The following is a 16,379-nucleotide window of genomic DNA, read 5'->3' on the forward strand; positions in this document are numbered from 1 at the left end:
CGAGTCCTAGGACGGCAACAGTTCTTCGCATTTTGAGTAACTGGTGTGTGGACAGCTCTACGTATCGTATCTATGACACTGATCAGATTACTTATAGGTGTTTTTATGCCATTCCTACAGTTGGGAAGTCTATTACCCAGTGATGATGACTTCAATAGATGTGCAACACTCTTTCCAACCCTTTAGATGACCGGAAGCCGCTGAACGACAAAAACAAACCCGGCCTGGGAAGAGTGTTGCACATCTATTGAAGTCATCATCACTGGGTAATAGACTTCCCAACTGTAGGAATGGCATAAAAACACCTATAAGTAATCTGATCAGTGTCATAGATACGATACGTAGAGCTGTCCACACACCAGTTACTCAAAATGCGAAGAACTGTTGTCGCCCTAGGACTCGCTCTCATCTCGAAAGTCTTAACGTGCCCCCGCAGTGTACTAACGGTGTTTTAACAAAACTCAAGCTAATGGTTTGTAAATGACAACATGTGCCAGCAGGATCAGTTATGTTCCATGCCCTGCAAGGTCTCCAGCAACGTTCATGTTGGATAACGTGTGCTCCAACCAGGTGTTGCGAAGATCCCACAACATTTATTTGAACTGCAGCCACTTTAATTTCACGCTCCCATCTCAGGAACCTGAGTACAGCCAGATAAAAGTGCGAAGACGCGGGAGATTCCGGCAAATATCTAGATGCTGATTATGTCTATTTCTTTCTCTGGCAGTCGACTTCTATCAAGCTAACTGATAAGATAAGCAATGGGATGTCATGTGAGCTCTTATATTGAACAATGGTACCAGTTCAAGCTTGGCAACCAATATACGCGAGATGCACTGTTCTGTTTCTAGGTTACAATCTTTGAATTTCTAAAGGGCAATTGACCGGGCGTTTTTTGCTGGTCTCCAACCGAAGGAACGCGGCCTTTGGTCCTGGCCGCACCACTTGTCGTGATCAGCAGACGTCTAACAGGTTGGGAACCAGACGACATCTCTCGCCGTGGAGTGGGTCTTCTGTGGGTCATCTTGTGGAGTGGGTCAAGAAGGCCAGGTCTGAACACAATAAAGTGGGTGGATTGCGTGCGGCATAATGTGCCTGTACTTGTTGAGACAGGGCTTCCTTAGTCTTCTAGAATCTGAGTTGTCCTTCAGAGAAGTCATAACGTAGTTGTACGATCAACATCTTAACCTAACGCCACTCTAGGCGTGCTAAACTGAGATCCGGGACGAGGTAATTCAGTATCGTACCAAATGTGAGTGCACAAATACAGTACAGGGTGTTTGCCTTTTGTGTATCAGATGGCTGTTGATCTGTTCGCCGCAGTTGGCCACAAATGTTCTCAGTCTCCTAGAACCTCTTCTCTTCAACATGTGTGTTTAGCCTCTTCACTTTTTATTAGCCGGCAAAGTAAATGCTCCCTCAATTGTTTGGGCGGCCTCTGTTGCGAATTTGCCTCTCAGGCTCCATTGAGAATGTTTACCGACTTACTTTCCTGCAACTTTTATGTGAAGAAAAAAAACGGGTCCAAGAACATTCCAGATTGGCGATACACATTAAGTACGACCAGAAACAACGTCCGAGCTCGCCACTCAGTTTAATTGTATTTAACGCTCCCGAAGGCAATCACGTTGGAAGACATATTTTTACTTTGGTCAACCATTTGGTGATCTTGTACATGTACCTCTCATGTAACCTACCTTATAGGCGACTATCTGCATTAGCTCCATGGAAAATTTGAATGGACAAATAGAGCACTACTTTCAAACCCATGTGCGGAATCTTTGTTTCACCTTTGTCCGTACACCAGCCCAGGAAACCTGTAGAGTACCAAAGCCCTACGAGCTCAATCCGAAGTCTGAAAAAATGTGGGATCGCTCAGGTTCTCTAGGAATGAAAGAAGCTTGCTACTTGCAGGGTAATAAATGCAACTGGCTAAAACGACCCGCATTCGCTACCTATGATCAAGAACTTTCTGGTATCTGACATAGGATCCCTAATAACCTACCTGAATATTTGTGATGAAGATCTAAACAATCGTAACTTAGCGCTGCCTTGAAACTAGCTTTCAACGCTAACATTGGTCGTGAACTGATAAGAGATGAAGGGATGTTCGTTAGGAAGCCCGCCCATCTAAACCGCGTACTATGGGATTTCGTGCTCGATAAAAGGAGCGTGATGGAGATTTCACATGCACTTGATAAGTTTCATCTGCTGGTTTGGAAATCCTCGGCAGACGCGATTGCCTTGCTTTTGACTAGTCCGTTTCACTACTCACGTGAGGGGTGAATTGTTCCAGAGAGCTTGAGACTAGTTCATGTGAAACCGATTTACAGAGACACGGGAAATGATTGTCGATTTAGTTTCAGAGAAGTTTGGTAAACAATCGGTGGATTAATTGCTGGGCAACGTTTCGCTTTTGACACAAGAGCTTCGTCGTGCCAATTGAGTGAGTAAGCAGATTGTCCAGCAATAAGTCCACTGATTGTTTACCAAACCTCTCTGAAACGATGACTCCCCAATCGGCCCCAAACATATTCCAATTGATCATCGATCTTGATCCCATGAAAGAGACAGGTCCTGTCTCTCTACTTTTTTGTGTGAGAGAAATTGGCATCCTTTTGCTTGCTACCTTTCAGTCTTTGCTTTTCCTGTGATATAATTGATCGTTTGCACTGGCAAACTGGAGGTGAGATAGCTAAGTGGTTAGGGCGCGAACTTACGGAGCAGAAGGTCCATGGTTCGAACCCGACCTCCGCCCCTCGACCTCGCCTATCTAGGCTTGGGCAACCTTGCAGTATTCCAGCCCTTGTGCTTCCTTCGGGTGGCGTGGCAACTAGGCATCGAAAGGGTGCTACAGCTGGACGATTTTTTTACCAACCAACTCATAACCTGTTCTACAAAAGTGTTAAAGTATTGCGTGATCTGCTACCATTTTCTCCTTCCGTCGCTTCCTTCCAGTCCTGTAACATTTACGAATTATCTCAACAATTACATCGCCTGTACCGCATTTCACTTTTGACGAGGGTGTGGTTGACTAGTCCTCGGTGCAGTAATCAGGGAACGCGTCAGGTTTCAACACTCGCATCGTCCTGAGAGCATTGAGATGAGCTGAATTAGGTTTTCCAAGTTGAACGACAGTGATCCGGATGAAAGTCATCTAAACCGTGCGAAATTTATGACCATCAGCCGGGATCCATTTGTTGGACAAATGAGATGTTCAATTGGGCAGATATTTGGTAAAATTAGGAGTTACACGATGGGCATATCACGCTGTCATGCTGGGCGCTCACTTTAGCAAGGTTCGGTAAATGCCGGCAACTTCAAATTCTGCTTTGGGTTTTGTTCATTCCCTTATTACCATTTTTGTAAACACGTTTACAAGTGACTACGTGTAGCTTGTATAACCGGTTCAGGACCTCTAGAAAATGGAATTAGACATCGTTTTCGGAACTTCCCAGTAATATTTAAAACATCGGCAGTGCATCCCCTGAACCGAAAGCTGTCACATTGTAGTGGTGGTCAGGCCCAAGTGATGCAATGATTCCACGGGCTACCCTGGTTGGAACTCTGTTCCACAGGTGCAGTCATGCTAGGAAGACCAAGAGATAGCAGTCAGACGGAGAGCGACGGCTCGCATAGTACGCGGCGGTCTGGAATAAAAATCGTACTGTCCTTTGTAGTGTGTGTGTGTGTGTGTGGAGGCAGTAAGATGTTTTCTTCAGGCGAACAGCGTGCCCATATTTGTGGCTCCCTTTCCCCAAGGAAAGGCTGGCTCCACAAGCCACACTTTCCGATCGCCCATCAGTTGATCGTGGCAGTTGGTGATTTATCTGATGCAATCGAAAGAAGGACAAGTCTTGCAATCAGATTGACTCTCCCTAAATGCGCCTGTTGTGCTTAGCACCACCATGAGCTGGGCATCTACGTTTCACTCTCCTTGTCCTCGGGCTGGACCAGTCTACATGAAGCCATGTATTTCAGCTTATTAAAAATAAAAATTGCTCTAACCACTGAGCCATTTCACCAGACTATTAAGCCAGCTGCAGCAGATGCCTGAGGGTTTACTTTAAGCTCCCTCCTGACTTCACTATATCAAGTGGTGTCAAGAAGGCCGCCCTCTTTTACCCTTCCTCTTCAACCTCGTCATGGACATCATTATGGAAGACTCACTCTCAGCCGCTTATGCCTATGGATCCGAAGTTTTCTCCGGAAATTTGCTTTCAGGTATCTAGTAGGTAAAAGACACCTCTTCGTGGGTCGAGCGCCATTTTAATTCATTCGACATTAAATAATCTAAATAGCCCTGCCCCACCATTTGGTGTGCGCTTCAAAAATGCAAAGGGTAGAGTGCTGCTGCAAGACTTCATGCTGGGGAAAGAGCGGATCGGGGTAGTGGACATACTTGCTTACCTGAGTAGCTATGACAGTCCCCGTGGTCTAACCAAAGATGATATTTCCATCCGGATTGGAAAGGCCCGAACAGCTTTTGTGAACCTGCATCACTTGTGGTGCAGAAATGTATGGGCTTATCTGTCAAGTTTCAAGTTTACAATACTGTGCTGAACTCCATATTGTGATGTGGGTCAGAAACATGGCGGCTATACTCTGAGGAGGTTGAAAATGTTCCATTGTTTGGTTATCGACGTCTTCGGAGCGTTTCTCGAGTCTGGTGCGAACACCGGATCAGTAATGTTGAAGTAAGCCGAATGGTTTTTGGGAAGAAACAAATCGCCCTCAACAGATGGGCTGCTCGTGCCCCATAAGTTGCGTTGGCTTTGTCGCGTGTCCCACATGCCAGTCGACCGAATTCCTCGAAGAACCCCTTTCGCACAACCATGGAAGTGTGTAAACGAGTCAACAAAGATCATGCAATGACTTGGCAGCTAATTATGAAAACAATTACCAGCAAACTCAGGTGTGCTAATAATAATTTCTCCCCGGATGGAGATCCCGAGATGGTACAGGTCAGTTGTTAAAGATATTGTCAAACATGACCCAGTCGCGCGCTTAGTGACGCGAGTGCATTCAAGCCATTGCCGTCAACACATAGCTTTTCGACCGACCTCCCCAGTGAAAATTCCACTGACGTCCCTGTTTTAACGGATCACTTCTATCTGCGACCGCCTACAGTGCCTTGCTATTTATCCCCGGCAGTGAAGCATCAGTGTTGAACACTGATGTCATGCTGTCGATGATGATGGTGATCCCCATCTCCCCAAATCACCGGTGGAGGGGAATGCGGCATCCATAACCAGTGTACAGTAAATACCCGGTTTTTGCAACTGAAGGTGATAATGACGGTGAAGTGTCTGGTATGTGGATGATCGTTCACAGGTTTATTGAAAATCCTGGCGTTCCGAGGGATTCCGCTTATGGCGTGGAGCGGTTCTGTTGACACACCGTTGACTTTTACACGAATCTGGTGGTCACTGATGAAGGAATCGACCCTTAACTTTTATGTGGACTGTCCATGTTCGGTTCAGAAATGCATGATTGAATTGCAAATATTCCTGATTTACCTGCTGTCCTTTGAAGATACGCGTTTTGAAAGGTTTCACATAACCTGAGCATGGCAACGCGAGTCGACTGTGACTACTATCCAAAAACCTTGTGGAATTTTCGCATCTTCCCGGTCGCATCTTCTTTGCCTGCTATTAGGAATTATGTGGGTCATGGCACTTCACTATTCTCCGCAAAGTGTATGCAGTCGTCATGCAGTCAGACTATCCAGTCGAAAATTGTCCGTTGTAGTTTGTTGAAACAGCATATGGGGAGATTCCTCGGGATACTTGGAAGTCGTCCTAATGATGTGATGTTGCGGCACAGTACTTAGGTCTTTATTCCAATGCTGTTTGAAGATCAGCTCCGCTTTCCTCAGGGCCTGAAGATATCTTTACAACAACTCCCATAGTCCCATTTTTTAAAGGCTTCCTATTTGAATGCATTTTATTTAAGCAGCAGTATCTACTACTGTTTTAGTGTTGACCATGGTAACAGTGATTGCCCTCTGCAATAATTCCATAATTCACGATCAACCAGTCTTGTTTGTCTTATTTGGACTTCAAAATCGCGAGCACTTTTTCCGTCGGTGGATGAGGCCACTGAAAGCAGTGCGCACATCCCCATCCCTACCCCATTCGTTACTACCTGCCAGTGGAGAGTGTATAGCTTTAGTTTATAATTAGCCTCCCAATAAAAACTTACTGATTCCTTTTTTCACTGCAGCTGGCTCCCCGTTTTGGTTACGTACTTGTACTCTCCACAAGTTTCCTCAATGTCAAGTGCTTCCTCGAAGGATCAGCAAACTGTATCACTAGAAGCTCGTCTGAGTCGATTAGACGAGGTTGAGCGCAAGATTATGTTAATTATGCAGCATGCTGGGAATGCACTGGACGAACTCTCTAAGGATCGTCCCACAGTCAAGCAAGTTGAGAACCATACCCACAATTTCCGTGTCGTTCTGAAAGAAGTGGAAGCGGAAATGAACGCTCATATAAACTACTTGAATCAGATTTCCGCAGGTCTACCCTATGAAGGCACTACGTATGCCGAAGCGATTGATTTGTATCAAGCAGTTGATCGGTTACTTCTGGTGAAATCCAAGCTGTATTCTCTGCTCTGATACTGAGTATTAATATTTTTGTAAATATATTTTTTTGTAAATATGTATTTTGTATTAAATATGTATTTTGTAAGTATATAACTATATTCCTACTCGCTTGAGTTTTCGTTGTGGAGCTGCAGGAACCTGGTTCATATACTTTAATTTTTTCAGCTGCGCATCTGGACGGTACTTTTCAGTGCTCCATGGAGTCTGATCCAGCTGTTTCAAGTACTGTTGTCGAACCGGAATTGTCAGCACTGAAGCGAATGGAAGAGAAAGACTCAGATTTTGTCGATGGAGTGGAGTCGTCCAGCCTGAAGGATCCTATATTTGATGACATGACTGGAAGGAGTGGCTCGAAACCGCTTTGGCGTTATGTTTCTCATGATTCTGATTCTGGGGCACCAGATGATGCATCCACTAACGAATATCGACGTCGATTCGACTCCCTTACTTTTGGCTCCTTTCCACCGAGCTCTTATTTGACAGATTTTGAAACGCCCGAAATGGAGTTTGATGAATGTAGTCTAGAACTTGCGGGCAATAAAGGTTAGTTGATGACAGCATCTGTTTTAGGGCTAGGTTTTTGCACACTTTTTGATTTCTAACTCAGGGCGATTATCGTTTGTCTTCCTCTCGTTCCCTCCTCTCTGCTTGTCAGATGCCAATGGATTTTAAGCACTGGATGTTTGATCCGAACAGTGTAAACAGAATTCCTCATTTTTAAGTCAGTCATCTCAAACAATACTTCCCTATTTCTTCAGAAAAACTTAACGGAATATATCGTGAAAGTGAACAACCCATGCAACGAGTGTTCACTCTAGGGGACCAGAAAAACGCTTTGCTAATAACCATCCTCCGTGTATTCAAACTATTTAACATTCGTTACTCATACCAGACCGGTGACTATGTTCCCGTGACTCATAGTCACGAGCCAAAGGTGACCATGTGGTCACTTTCCACAGAACAACGACCAGATACTTGCAATATCTTACTAAATGAGAATGCATCGTTCAGTTTTCTAAACCCATGGATACCTGTTATCCATACCATATCAAGTCCTTGTCTGAATCAGTTAAAGCTGCTGCTGCTGCTGGACTGTTCACTTTATGGTGGTATGTAGGGAGCAAAATACTTTCACTTAAAGTCACATTTTTCGCGTCAACATTCTATTACGTTGGGCATGTTATTAAATTTTGAATACATTGGTTAGTCCGTTCAACTGTGTCGGTGAGTCGCTCATGCTCAGGCGAACTTTATTGTACTTCGTGAAGCATTTCTTTCCAAAGTAGCGAACTCGTCTTACGGGAGCAGATCAATATGTGTATTGATTTCTGCAGTCGGTTTGTTCTGCTCCAGAAATTCACTACACTGTCTAGTGGTCGCTTTCCACCCTTGGTGCGCTTCGATTGAAGCGTAGCGTAGTGATTCGTGGAATAATACAACAGCTAACTGCCCAGGATAATTACTTCACAATCTCATTTAGAGTGCTTAAGCTGTTACAGTTAATGCGAACAATCTGTACTTTGTGCCCACTTCACATCACAATTAATACCCAAGGTCCTAAATCTCATCGCTGTCCCGGACCTCCCATTACATCAGGAAGAGTACTTCCCACTTACCCCAGCAAACGATGTGGTTCTTCCATGCGAGCGCTAATCCCCGACCTGACTTTTGCAACCTGTAGTTCAGTCACCACACTTTGAAGTGGATACCTCAAGGAGCCGACTAAAAGTGGCTTCTTCAGAAAGGGTGCTTGTTTTTGACTGACCGGAATTCTTGAATCATCTCGACCCACTCTTCAGGATTCCGCAGCGTTCATTCGTCTTGTCCCCGACTGGTTGTTTGTTAAAGATGTACCGGAATCCTGCCAAATCTGAAAGCTTTGATTTTCTATCAAAGGCCGTCTGAGAGCCACTTTTTTAAAAATATATCCTTTACGGTCTAGGGTTGAAGTTAAATCGGCCAGTAAGGGATTTACTCACCAAAGGCTGGGGGAAATAATTTTTTACGCGCTAATTGAGACGAATTCGGTTGACTTTTTGATGTGCACATTGGAGACAGGAGAAACCATTTAGTGCAAAGAATAAAAGGGTAGTTGTCTTACCTCGGGTAGAGCCTGAATGAACATGGCTAAACTGGGAGATATTGTGAGTCAACTCGACACGTGAGTTCTTCATAAAGATGAGTGGGTCAGGGATTTCCCTGACCAGAAGACCGGTCATTCAACTGCATTTCGGAAGCTGTCTTGGGTACAGGAAAACACTGGGATTTGAAATAAAAGCGAATAATGTCTATTTTATCCACCTGTCTGCAACCCATTATGAAAGGTTGTTTTAGAGGTTCCCAATATAGAAATAAAGCATGAAACTAGACATAATATGATCTCAGAGCGTCCGGAGGTTTACGGGGATAAAAAGGACTGGCCAATATGAACTATTAACCGCTTGCGTCATCTGAAGTGGTTCGCCTCTTCAAAATCCTCTTCGCAACAACTATTTTGAGTGGCACTCTTCCAGGCTACCAGTGGTGTTGTTATCGATACACACTTTGTTAAGTACAGGAGTGTTTTTTGCTGGGATGATCCTTTTCATTTCACTATCAGCCGTGGTGCTTATCGTAAAGTCGGTCAAAACCTGAGAACTCGTCGATCCACTCCTTTCTTCATTGTAAGGTCAGGCAAACTTTTTATCGGTTGATTGGAGTCTGACTATACATGATTTAGTTGGATATTTCACCCATTGTTGTTCCTTCCTTTCTATTTCAGAGGGATCTCCGGAGGGAAGCGCGTTCAACTCGGATCGCATGACTCCCGATGGTATTATAGACGAGGATTATGAACAGGAACTGGGTATGGCTGCAAAGGTGAGTGTTTCACTCCATGTCATCTAATTAGTTTGTATTCCTGTTGGAGGGGACCTCGCGAACTTTCGAGATTTTATTACATCGTTAACTGTAGGGTGTGACTGGATCATTGACGATATCCAGATTGAGGTCAGGCCACTACAAGTAGTCGGCTCAAAACCAATCATTGAGTTTCCAGAATCGGCGCTTATTGAACAGGATCCGACATATACTGATTTCCGGACGGCACAGCAACAGGGTATCTTCAACGAAGGAACATTCGCATCTGTTTGCCTAGTTAACTACAACCTTCACCACTTGTCGTTGTCCAAATGCACTCTTGCTCTTTGGCGAACTTCCTCTTTTTCCTCGTTAGGTTTCGGTTTCAAAATGGTCCGCCACATATAGTGTGGCTAAGCTGTTTATCACAGTACTAGTGTTTTGGGGTCATCAGTCCCACCGAGCCATTTTTCTTCGGGTAAAGGTGAATTCATATTGAACTGGAAATTCAAGTGAACGCCTGTCTGAGATCAGTCCAAAAAGGACGAAACAGGTTGTGTGGGCTGTCGATAAGTTTTCACCAACTATGTAAGTAGTCCATATGAATGCAGTTTTACTTAGTTTTGTAGGTTTCCCCACTAAAGGACTACTAATTCGTGAGAGATAAGTACATCTCACCCATTAGCAACTCACCGCAACCACCTAAAGTGATTGTGAATGGACGAATATGCTAATAAGCGAACAGTCGTCATGCCGTTACGCTGTATACTGTTCGTGAGACGACATTACCTGCAGTTCAGATGCACGTCTGATGTGACACTTCTAGCAACCATTTGGAAGCCTAATGTTAACAGTACCATATTTATACACATTGTGACAAACAAATGTGGAAAATATTTTTAACGAATAAATGGTTGAATAACTCCCACCATAGTCCCGAAAATAACAGTCAGCACTAAAACAAAGAGGGTATTCAGGTGTGAAAGTGCCTTCTTTTACTTCATGCCAAAGAAATTGTTCCAGAAACTTAAGAGCAACAAGCGTTGCTTATATCAAGATGGAGGTTTTAAGGTTTGGAAACCTTATTGTCAGGAGTTCTGTTAGTTTTTTTTTAAATTTGCGATCGCACTGTTGGCCATCACGTACGTTGACTAAGTCACCACCTAGTGGAATACCTGACCCATAGTACGCATCAGCGGTTTCGTATTCGCAAACTCCTCCTGACTAACGCTGAGTCTTGTCTAACTGAAGTGGATCCTAATACTGCGTTCCGTGAACCTTACCCATACTAGCTGACTCACATAATGCTGCATTGTTTTTCCCAAAAGAGCGCATTTCCTGGTGCAGTGACTAGAAACTCAAGTCCACCTCGGCTATCATATTTCTATAAAAACTTGTCGGTTCGTGAAGCCGCCTGGCTTATTGAACATTTAAATAACAGGCGAGCACAAATGGGGACAAGTACAGTAACTAGTAAAATCTTAAATTGTAGTGGCTCTGTTCGTGTTTTCTCCCTATTTTGAGCACCGACGGAGGGCTACAGTGTAATTCTGAGCCCAGCAGTTGCCTAAAGAGCAATTACTCCAAATTTTATGGTTTTAACGTCGCAAAATGTAATCACACCACTCCTCGCCCACGTGTGGTTATTGTACATGATGTCCAACCTACGTAAATCTGCTCGTTCCTCATGCGTGACCACCTTATAGATCCCACTCATCAGTCAATTAGTTAAAAAGTAAACTGAACTCTGTCTGCTGTGGCTACTTTAATAAAACAATGCAAATTCGGCTGCAATAAAAAAAACAACAATCAAAACATTTGGAATTTGAGATGTTCAGTATGGTCTGTACCATAGTCTCAGAAAGAGGACTCGGCGAAGATTGCTGAATATTTTCTTTGAAAAACAGTTTTGGAAGTTCCCACACAAGCCCGTGTAATTTTTATAACCTGATACATTGGTTTTGGATACCTGGCACTTTACCGGATACAATATCACTCAAAAGGAGTCTAAAAGCTTTCATAAAGGAAACTACTCACAAGGTTGCAGCCCACGACCGGTTTCGCCCTTCTTGGGGCTCATAAACGGGAGGTTCAGTTGAGTCTCTCTTGAAAACCAAATTGATTTGCAAATGAGTATATTTATCGAGTCTAAAAGCTCTTTTTACTGTGATGGCCCCTCTTCGAGGATTACTGTATTGGCCAAACTGACTGTGTGTTTCTGCATATCCACTGATTAGATAACGTATTGTATCTGTATGGACATGCTGAAATAAGGAGCACTATCAACTTCTTAGAGTCCCACAGGGGGAGCAGAGGTTGGATTCTAGATTGCTTCCCAGGCGAACACTACTGTTCTATTTCCGAACAGTGCGCGTCACTGGCTGAGATTAATTAGGTCGGCATAGGGAGCTTGATAAATCGGTTTATTGATTGAAAGTTCATTCTGTTGACCACACTACCCCCCATGCGACTGCAATGAAACAGCTCGTTAGTTAAATTTGTCTTCTGCGTTTAAGTGTTCATTAGCAAACTTATCGGTGACTTCCTCTCAATGTACTGGTTTATGGGAACAGTCACATTCCGAACCCGTGGTTATCAGCGATAACCGGAAATCGGGAGAGCAGGTGACCTGTCTACTCACTTGTGGTCATACATGATTGTCCAGCCACGTAACCGGCTAGTTTGCACTCGTGTGGTTGGCTCTCACGTGACGATTAGTGTGAGTTGCCAACCAGGATCGTGTGACCGATGTGTCTGCGTATACTTTCTCTTGCGTGAACAGTCAGAGTAATATCCTTTGACCCAGCTGTCATGACCTAACCGTCATAAAGGAGAACGGATCGGGATCGCCTGGATGGACCAATGGAAGAACGAGTGCTGCGACCCAGTTGGCTACAACAGAGAGAAAATAAAATCTCAGTAAAATATTACAAAAGGTAGAATTGTTCGTTAGGGTCTAACTATCCTAACAAAACCGAGGGCTCTTTGTGTCCTAATCGCCCGGTGTTCAGCAAAAAGTCCATCATGGTCCGCGAGACGCGTCCAATGGATATCGGTGTCATATTGACCATTTGTCTCGGGACCAGCGCCTTGAATGCATGTTACTCAGGTTGCGGACTTCGATTGACCAATTTCTCAGCATGGAAAGTGTGGTGCAACCTCCGAAACTTGCTGGAGTAAGTGAAATTTTTGGGTGGTCAGCGCCGGGGTGGAGCGTGCTGTCGTAAGGAACAAGAATGGTATTTTGGCAGGAAGATATTCGGTGCAATGGGGTCGTGGAGTCTGCAAAACGATTTAGGTAGTTCTTGGTTTTATTCTCTTCGAATTCACGCTACCATATTTCGGCCACATTAGACTGATTGAAATCATCCAATCTGAAATTACTGCATATGGCTAACATTATTGCTAAAACTTTTATTCCATGTTGTTATTTTCACTTTCAGGTCCTATGTCGAAATCCAATTAGTTAAGCTTTTGCATTACTCTCTTAGTGGTTTAGATCAGCATTCACCAGCTAACCTTATCTAACTCCCTAATGGTTTTGTTCTTACCAAACCCTTGTTTCTTGCGTTCCGATGGCGTAGCGTGATTTGTCAGGTGATTCCGGGAACGGTGACAGCCCACCAATGTCGTCGGTCCCTAGCTTACGTTTCGGATTTCAGCTTGGATTAGCAACTCAGACCGTTGGGCCTAAGGTTGATAGCAGTTTCGTTTCTCCTGCGCTCGAAGTTTGAACTCGAAACACATCACATGTCAAGTCGCGACCTACTGATCGAGAGTTGCTGGTGCACACGAGCCCTTGGGTCCTTGGCTTATGCATCTGGACAGTGTCCCATCACTTGTGCTTCCTTCAGGTTGCCTGGCCACAGCTGAACAAGGATTCTTTAACATACTGAATTAATAAGATCCTGGAGATCAAAATAGCTCAGTCACTGACTGGAACGTCCATTCCGTTTCTCGGACCCAACCTGTGCATCTCGACTGTTCCTGTCCAGGTTTGAGCGGCATCTTAGCCCTCGTGTTTCCGTCGAGTAGCATGGCAGCTAGAAACCGATGGGATGCTACAGCCGAACGATTTGATTTTTCATTTGAGTATGATCATCAGACGCCCTTACAACACTAATCAGCAGGAGCGGTGTCTACTTCGCACGTTTCACGGTTTTCCAAGCGACACTGGTGTATTAAACTTCTAACGTTCATTTTAGGGGACTAATGCCTTAATTTTCACTTGGGATGGAGCGTACTCAGTAAATTACGGCCTAGTTAGCATGGCTACTGTGTCTTTCACTTTTGATTTGATCACATGATGCTACTCTTTTTTGTACGCTGAGCAATAGTTTTAACCCCATAAGTTGCCTTGCACCACGTAGCGGTCTGCTGTTAGGTCGCAACAGTTCTATTTGCTTTTGCGTTTCTCTTTGCTCCGAGTCCTTTACTCCATTTGGGTTTTGAGATTGCAAATTCATGTAACCAAGAGGACTACTTGGCTCTACTATTGCGGCTTACCTAACTAGCCAGGACCACAAACGCCTTCTGACGTATTCGCATGATCTCTCAGTATTTCCGAATAGTCACTCTGTCCTTTTGGCTTCACGAAATACAGTAATTACTTTTTGATAAACGAACTTTTTTCTTATACTTTTCCCAGCCTGATGCATCCTAAGTTTGCCTTTGTGCTGTTCGCTTCTCACACTTTTTTGCCTACGCACTGCATTTGGGGTCATCATCCGTGCCCCGCGGCTGAAATCTTTTTAGACCAGCATTTGGCTACCCCAAAAATGGACTGGCTTAGAAAAAGATGTTAAAATTTAAAAATGCTGGAACTTCTCAGAGCGCTGGTCCGTATGGTAGCTTCAGACTTATTTTGGTCAGTATCCTTAATGAATTATTGGCTCTTATTTCCAAGGTCATCAGTGTGCAGTTGGAAACAGATATAAATTTCGTTAGACTTTTTCCGAAATGTAGCCGTTTTTTTCAAAAGTACCGCATTTCTTCGTTTAGCAATTCCCCACCTATCACCCGAATGCATGATATTGTCGTTCAGCCAACTAGGGGCATCCATTCCATACCGCGAAAACAAGAATGATAAGAAACCTATTTTGTTTATGTGGCTCTAGAATTAGTTACTAAGGTTTCTTCGTGTGATGTCCACCGCTTTTGGGATTTTCCCCCGGAGAAGATACTGCTGATTATGTGGTATCTCAGGCGTTGTGCGTTTAAGCAGTTCCATTGCACCATGTAGTAGAATTATCTTGACTCTGACGCCTTGGATGTAGAACAACTGTCGGGCGTCATTGCAGATAAGATTTCTTCTACTCATAATTGCACCCTTTCCTCTCCATTTTCAGGAGCTCAGTGTTCAAGATGTCATTGATTCGGACTACCCGGACATCTCACGTTTAGGAATACTTCAAGTTGCTGGTGATGACAAACTTGGTCGTAAAGTGATTATTTTCTCGGCCTGTCGTTTGCCCGCAGCAGATCTAATCGACCACCAACGCTTGTTATTGTAAGTCTTTGTTCTCATCTGTTACTGTTAACCTGAAAGGTTTGGTTAGGTATTTGAGTTGGCTTTCTTTACTGTGATACCCCCAATAGTAGATACTAGTTCGACTATTGACTAGCTAGGCAATGGATTTCTGTCGACCACCCACACTTACTCTTGAGTTCCCGTTTTTTGGTTCCTTTATTTAGCCCACAATTGGGTGTCTATTTTTATTCTGACGTGTAAAACCCATTTCGGCGAATGATAGCCATGGTGGAAGTGTTTCTCCTGGTGGGTGGGCGACTATTAATTAGCCAACTCCCCTACTTTCTACTTGGGGAGTTTGCCTCCACCCAGTGGGACAGTCGAGAAAGCTCCTTGTCGCACAAATAGCTTCCTCGAGGGATTTGCTTCTTCTTTAAGGATGGTTTCTAATGAGAAAGAGACAGCGTTAACGACAAAGTGGACGCGGAAGCTTCATCGCTGTGTGGTTGCGGAGCGGCGGCCTTTTCATTAGCTTGGGAAGTTGGAGCAGTAAGCGGACAACTGACCAGCCTGAGTTGCCAATATTCTCTTTAATCACAGTGTTAATAGGCTTCCCTTTCTGACTTTGTGCGACTTCATTGGTTGTGTTCCCTATTTTTTCCGCAGCAACACCATACTTCAAAGACGGTCCACGACACAATCGACCTGACGTCAAACCGTTTGATCTTTCCTAGCCATTTATCGGTGCCGTTAGGAAGCTGCACGTTTAACTTATCTACGAACAAAATGCAACATTGACTGATCACCATTTAAATTTTTATGAGAGTTCCTCGGTAACCCAATACCGACTTTGTGTTATTTTGGGCTTAGGGGATAAGCGTGGTCTTGTAGTTTCCAGCAACCTTGTTTTCTGCGTAAACACCAAAGTTTTCATAACCGAACTCATCCGCCAATTTGCTAATTAACTTGACACTAACGGGGATTCCGTCAAATATAGCTGAATCTTTCGTTCCTACAACCGAATGTTCTGAACAGAGTCCGTTTCATATTCCATTTGGTACTGAAGTGGAAGGCCATTGTTCAGCTGATATTCATTCGAGTCTCCCGTAAACACCAATTTAATTTGCAGATCTGTGTATAACGCAACATCAAACCCATATCCTTGTGCGGTTGGCATTTGGGGAATACGATGTCTGTAAAAACTTATGGTTTCTGTGTCGTACTGTTTGCCTACTCATATGGGCTCATGCGAAAGAAAGAAAGAAAGAAAGCGTTCAGCTGTAGCACCCTTGCGGTGCCTAGCTGCCATGCCACTCGAAGGAAGCACGAGGGCTGGGCTACTGCCAGGTTGCCCAAGCCTAGACAGGGGAAGTCGAGAGGTGGAGGTCGGATTCGAACCACAGACCTTCCGGTCAGTAAATTCGTGCTCTAACCACTGGGGCCATTTCGCCCCCATGGGCT

The 16,379-nt window shown here is 44.2% G+C and overlaps 2 protein-coding genes across 2 annotated transcripts in view; both read left to right on the plus strand.

Moving 5' to 3' along the window:
* Positions 1 to 6,274: 6,274 nt before the first annotated feature.
* Positions 6,275 to 6,622, plus strand: T265_03317 (hypothetical protein; the record flags this gene model as incomplete). Its single annotated transcript, XM_009167778.1, has 1 exon — positions 6,275 to 6,622. The coding sequence occupies one exon, from the start codon at positions 6,275 to 6,277 to the stop codon at positions 6,620 to 6,622; it is 348 nt and encodes a 115-aa protein (XP_009166042.1).
* Positions 6,623 to 6,682: 60 nt separating this feature from the next.
* T265_03319 (hypothetical protein) overlaps positions 6,683 to 16,379 on the plus strand; it is a gene marked incomplete at both ends in the record, with an annotated part of 42,238 nt that continues 32,541 nt past the window's right edge. The window contains 4 exons of the mRNA XM_009167780.1: positions 6,683 to 6,695; positions 6,776 to 7,153; positions 9,372 to 9,469; positions 14,797 to 14,957. Coding sequence (XP_009166044.1) covers positions 6,683 to 6,695; positions 6,776 to 7,153; positions 9,372 to 9,469; positions 14,797 to 14,957 — 650 coding nt within the window. The remainder of the gene's footprint in view (positions 6,696 to 6,775; positions 7,154 to 9,371; positions 9,470 to 14,796; positions 14,958 to 16,379) is intronic.

Source organism: Opisthorchis viverrini (assembly GCF_000715545.1).
Source record: "Opisthorchis viverrini unplaced genomic scaffold opera_v5_46, whole genome shotgun sequence".
Lineage (NCBI taxonomy): Eukaryota > Metazoa > Platyhelminthes > Trematoda > Opisthorchiida > Opisthorchiidae > Opisthorchis > Opisthorchis viverrini.